Genomic DNA, 6,065 nt, shown 5'->3' on the forward strand with positions numbered 1-6,065 from the left:
CAATTTTCTAAGGTGTTCTATAAAAACATAGAACCATCGATTAGATTACATTTCTAAAATTGATTGGTAAAAGTTGTGAAAAGAATAATATATATGTTTATATATATGTTTGTGTGTGTGTGTGTGTGTGTGTATATATGGGAGCATAATAAGGAAGACAATTTTTGAAGCAAAGAATGACCCATAGACATTGGCATGATACTTTTTGTCTATGTTGCATGTTCCATTTAAACTTCAAATTACAACTTTCCTTCCAATGAAGCTACTTTAGTTTTGGTGTTAGCCAAACTCATGCTCATGAATTAGAGCTCAAAAGGGTGATATGGAAATCAAAATTATATGCCATCGTTGCAAGCAAAAGTTTTCAGCGTCAACTACTACGGAGATCATTATTTGCCCGCAATGTCGTACAGTCATTCCCAACCGAACACCGAGAAAACAATCGCCGCCTTCTGGTGGGGACTATGGCAGTTCAATTCCATCATTAATAGGTAAGCTTTTGAAGAAACTTTGTCACGCTCTGAAACCGGCTACTGCTCCGGGGCTGTCATCATTCGTTTACCCTAAATCTTGTGGTTTGGATAATGTTGGCGCATTGGGGAATAAACGTGCTGTGCTTTGCGGTGTGAGCTACAAAAAGTGGAAGTATAAGCTCAAAGGGACCATAAACGATGTGTTCAACATGAGAGATTTGTTGATTCGGTACTACGAATATCGGGATGAAAACATGCTAATTCTCACAGGTATTTTATCATAAACCTTATGGGTTTTAATTTAGCTTGTGTGACATTGATCCAATCTGCTCAATTTCAACCCATCTTCTTGTAATTTTCATATGTTTCCTAAAATTTTAACATTTTCTCGTATTTGAATTTGAAAAACGGATTTGATTAATTGAAAAAAAAACATATTCTAGCTATAGTTGATCATAAAAAGTCAAATTTTAAACATGTTCAACCCTATTTTAAATGTATCCAAACTCTGAAACGATATTAATCAAAAATGACAATAATCCAAAAATTAACTTGATATGAAAACTTTAATCTCAAACTCAAATGACCTAAAACTAAACAACTCAAATCCAAAAATGATCATTGAAATATAAAATTAACTTAATCTTGAAATCACTTTAACTCCCAAAATAGCCCAAGCCCCGAATAACTTGCTCCGAAAACTCAAACATTAAATTCAAATAACTCAAACCCTAAACAACCTAAACCTAAAAATGACTTATACCCTAATCCGAAAATTAATCGATCCAAATTGACCCAATCCAAACCAGACAGCCAAGTTTAATTTGAACTCGCACAGTGAAAATGGGTACCGTATGTATTGAACTGCAGAGGAACAACCAGACGCCAGGCTTATACCAACGAAGGCGAACATCGAGAGTAGCTTGAAATGGCTGGTGAAGGACTGTCGTTCAGGAGATTCGCTGGTTTTTTATTATTCCGGGCACGGCTTACGGCAACCCGATTTTGAAGGCGATGAGATTGATGGGTTCGACGAGACCATATGCCCGGTTGATTTTCTGAAAGAAGGCATGATCGTCGACAATGACATTTATGCCACCATTGTTCAGCCGCTGACAGAGGGTGTCAGGCTTCATGCCATTGTTGATGCTTGCCATAGCGGAACTATTCTTGATCTAGAGCACTACTATGACAACAACGAGTAAGTCTCACATTTCTTTTCGCAAAAAACTTCACTCTCGATCATAAAAACCTTATTCTCTGTTTGAGATATACGTATGCAAGGTAATGCGCTTTACGTGTTCAACCATTTGACTCAATGGGTGCGTGCTCTTTTTCAAAAACTTCACCATTCTTTATCTAGAGCACGTCTATGACAAAGAAAAGTAAGCTCCTCGTTTCTTTCACAAAAGATTCACTGCCAATCGTAGAATTCCTGTTCCAAGGTTGCTATACATTTATGCAAAGCAATGCACTTTATGTGTTCGAGCATTTGCTCAATGGTTGCGTGCTCTTTTCAAAAACTTCACTATTCTTGATCTAGAGCACGTCTATGATAAAGAAAAAGTATTTTCTACAATATTCCTTTCACAAAAACTTCACTTCCAATCGTAAAAATACTTTTCTGTGGATGATGTATTTGTATGTACAGTAATGACCATTTGCCTCAATGGGTGCGTGCTCTTTTCAAAGAATCAGATTCTAATTTCTTTCTCCTACGGTTAGACAGCAATGGAAAGATAACAAACCTCCATCGGGTGCGAGGAAACAAACAAGTGGTGGAAAAGCTTATTGTATCAGTGCTTGCGAAGATGACCAGGTTGCTGCTGACACAACGGTAAGTAATTTATGCCTTAATTGATAATCCGTCGAAAAGATAGTAAATCAATCGAAAATCAATATTTTCAATAATTCAAATTTTTAATAACTTATATTAAAAATCACAGCATAAAACCTTTTCTGTATATATAAATAAACTATGAAAAGTAGATAAGGAGAATATTTTGCTTAAAATATTAGTATTTTTAAACATTTATACTTTTATTTTCAAGAATTTAGTGCTTTTATTTTTATTTTAAAATTCAAATCCAACTATTAACACTATCCATTTTTTTAAATTTGTTGGTGTGACATTTTAATTTTTTTTAAAAAGCGTAGCCATGTAATTGAAAAAATGAGATTGTAATGAGCTTGAATATAACACAAAATTAACCGTGTAAACATTTGAAAAGTAGAGATTCTTGGAAATGAAAATTCAAAGACTAATTTTCAAATAGTACAGTGACTTATGACATATTTTAACCGAATATCTTTCATTTATTTTATCTTATTTTTAATATTATGTTATCCCATATAGATTTTATGTTTAAAATTTGAAATATTCTTTTACATTTATTAAAGAATTAATGATATTTCATACGTTATTTAAGTAATATTCTAAACAAAATTTAGTATTTAAATTTAGTATTTAATTTTTTAATTATTAAATTTTAGCACTTAATTTTCGGTATTACAACTTATATTTTTATATAAAAGAGAAAGGATTGCATGAAACTGATATTCCACGTCATCTCTATCCCTTTCAAATAGGAGAATGACAAATCAAATTTTTTTCTCCTGATTTTCTGCTTTTTACTCCTGAAAAAATTTAAATTCAACTAAAAATGCTAAAAATTGAGAGAAAAATCTGATTTGTCATTTTCCTATTGAAAAGGGATAGTAATGACGTGAAATCACAGTTTTATATAAATCCTTCTCATAAAGAGAGTTGCCATGATTACTTTTCACTTTTTTTTTTCTTTTTAAATCAAAGGGTTAATTACATAGTATTGGAAAATCAATTATAATTAGATGTTTGATTTGATATATAAAAACAGTAGATTCAGTATGCAATTTGATACGTCAATTTTGATTCGGTTTAATTAGGGATAAATCTCAAAATTATATATGAAACTTAGTTTAATGTGCGAGTTGTATACATGAAATTTTGATTTGATTTAATTTTGAAAATTATTAATATAACTATTGATATAGCATCATTTTATGTTTATATATTATATTTGTAAATAATTATATTTATTCAATATAAAAATATATTGATGTATTTATTTCTTTAAATGTGTATGATTGAATCAAAATTAAAGTTTTAAATATATATTTGAACCACAAATCAAAGTTTAACGTGTATAAGCGCACCAAATTAAAGTTCATGTATATAATTGCAAATTAAATTAAAATTCATGTATAATTTTGAGATTTATCTTGTGTAATTATACACATAAATTTTTATTATGGTTCAAATATATACTTGAAATTTTGATTTTAATCCAATCATACACATTTAAATAAATAAACACATCAATTTATTTTTACATTAGATAAATATAATTATTTGCATATGCAACATTTAAAGCGAAAAATTGTGTTGTATTAATAATAGTGTTGGTAATTTATGAAAATTAAATCAAATCAAAATTTTATTTATAAATTAAACAAAATTATAGTTTATATATAATATTACACATTAGACTAAAAGACATACGTAATTTTAACATTTATCCCATATGATAATTGAAAAATGAGATTACAATAAAGATTTATTATTAGATATATTGTCGGTGAAAAATAATAAAAAATTGCATAAGTAGGATTATAAAAATAAATGGGACACTTGTTGTTGCTTGCTTGTTAATTTTTTTACAGGTATCTGATAATAATCCTTATAATAAAATTTTGAATTCATATAATATGCATTTATTGTATTTTAAATAGTTTTATACACAATTGATAAATTAGAAATTAGATATCATTAAAATGAGATTTTTTTTAAATTTATTTTTGAAAACTGTTGATTATGCGTCATTATCTAATTGACTGAAATTAAATGCTATTAGTATATGAATTATCAACCCTAAAATTATGAGTGAAAATGGATGAATGTGTCATCATCTAATTGCAGGCATTTAGTTCCAAGACAATGAATGGGGCATTGACGTACATTTTAATAGAGGTTGTAAAAGCAAACCCAGATGTAACATACGGGATTTTGCTTAAAAATATTTTGGAAAGAATTGACAAGGCCAACGAGCGAGGATGTGTGGGTGGTTCTGGCATTTTGAGCCGAATTTTTGGTCCCAATATCACACAGGTAATTTATTACCCCAGTCTCTTCCTAATCATTAATATTTTCATCTTGAAAAAAATTATATCCAAACAAAAATTATAAAATTTAGAATAAAATTGTTGATGTGGCATTAAATATCCTTATTCCATACAACCCTTTTTCATTTGCAAGGTTCTGTCAATAAAATAATTAACCTCTTGTATATTTTACATAGATTTGTCAATGGACAAGTTGGGTTTCTGTCGGATTTAAATCTTTGAAATTTTAGGTTATTTTAAATTTTGTTATTTAAATTTGTGATTAGGGTCGGGTCATTTAAGCTATATTTGGTTGGAGTATTATTTTTCACATATTTTAGTTATTTGTAGCCACTCATATGACTTATTTGTGACAAAGAGAAAGAAAACTTTTCGTTTATTTTGAATAGGTTTTATTTTTAATTTATTTATCTTTTAATAGCATGTTTAGATTGGTATTAATTATTTTTTTATTTTATGTCTCATTATTTTAGAACATGTGTTAAATAATTTTTTTCTCACTTTAGGTTTTGGTCCTTTTGGATTTGAATCATTCCGGATTGAGGTCATTTTTTAGTTTAGATTGTTATTTTTGTATGATTGAATTGAATTAGGCTAGAGGATTGAAGTTGATGAAATCAAATTTCCATAGTAAACTCAAAACTTTGTGATTTTTTTTTTTTTTTACAGAAACCTTTACTTTCAGCTTCTGAACAGTTCAACATTTACGAGACCCAATTTAAACTTTAAGTGTGTGTATATATATCAACAATTGAAGTAACATCAGCCATGGGATCAATGGGAGGAGCTATCTTTTGAGGGCTGAAGGTTTCATTAATTGTGGATATGTATAGCCTTTGGACACTAAAATCTTTGTTCATCTAACATGTACGTAAGGAAATAAAAACTTCTGGAAAGGAACATCTTTCTTTTCATTTTATTATTATCACCATTATTATTATAGAAATAAATAGGTTAAAAGGTAAAGCTAGAAATATTTGTTAAATGATTAGAATTGAAGTATAAAGTTTTAAAGGATGGTCATTTTATCATTTTAAATTGTTCCAGGTTGAATTATTTGATTCATTGTGAAAATTTTATTAGAAGAAAGGAAGATTAAAGAAAGTAAATAATATATTTATTTCCTATTTATATAGTTAAAATTAATAAAAGAAAGGAATTTTAACTCTCTCTTTTTATTTGATTAAATTGTGGAAATGAAAGAAAATGATTTATTTTAAATTATTTTTCAATTTTAACTTAGTTTAATTAGCAAGGTTAGAAGTTTAATTTTGTGTTTGATTTAATTTAATTTTTATAAACTACTAATGTAATTATTGATAAAGTATCATTCATGTTTATATGTTAAAAATCAATTTAAAATTATATTAGTAATTTGTGAAAATTAAATAGAATAATAAACAACTCTTTTGAAAGACTAGTAGGTTTATC

General features: G+C 28.2%; 1 protein-coding gene across 2 annotated transcripts; it reads left to right on the plus strand.

Moving 5' to 3' along the window:
• Window positions 1-322: 322 nt before the first annotated feature.
• Window positions 323-5,546, plus strand: LOC105784416 (metacaspase-1). Of its 2 annotated transcripts, XM_012610295.2 has the most exons (5): window positions 323-743; window positions 1,344-1,674; window positions 2,199-2,310; window positions 4,432-4,620; window positions 5,304-5,546. In XM_012610295.2, exons 1-5 carry the CDS (start codon window positions 323-325, stop codon window positions 5,361-5,363), a joined length of 1,113 nt encoding a protein of 370 aa, XP_012465749.1. In that variant the 3' UTR covers window positions 5,364-5,546. The 2 variants fall into 2 exon arrangements, with proteins under 2 accessions (XP_012465749.1, XP_052482073.1); XM_052626113.1 differs by lacking the exon at window positions 5,304-5,546 and having other exon boundaries at window positions 2,125-2,310; window positions 4,432-4,598.
• Window positions 5,547-6,065: the final 519 nt, after the last annotated feature.

This window comes from Gossypium raimondii, chromosome 13, assembly GCF_025698545.1.
Source record: "Gossypium raimondii isolate GPD5lz chromosome 13, ASM2569854v1, whole genome shotgun sequence".
Taxonomy (NCBI): domain Eukaryota; kingdom Viridiplantae; phylum Streptophyta; class Magnoliopsida; order Malvales; family Malvaceae; genus Gossypium; species Gossypium raimondii.

Bases quoted from the DNA above. Each gene is read 5' to 3' on its own strand.
- LOC105784416 (XM_012610295.2), top strand. From the start codon at position 323: ATGGAAATCAAAATTATATGCCATCGTTGCAAGCAAAAGTTTTCAGCG. The intron at 1,675-2,198 runs GTAAGTCTCACA...TCCTACGGTTAG, and splicing joins CACTACTATGACAACAACGA to ACAGCAATGGAAAGATAACA. The intron at 2,311-4,431 runs GTAAGTAATTTA...ATCTAATTGCAG, and splicing joins AGGTTGCTGCTGACACAACG to GCATTTAGTTCCAAGACAAT.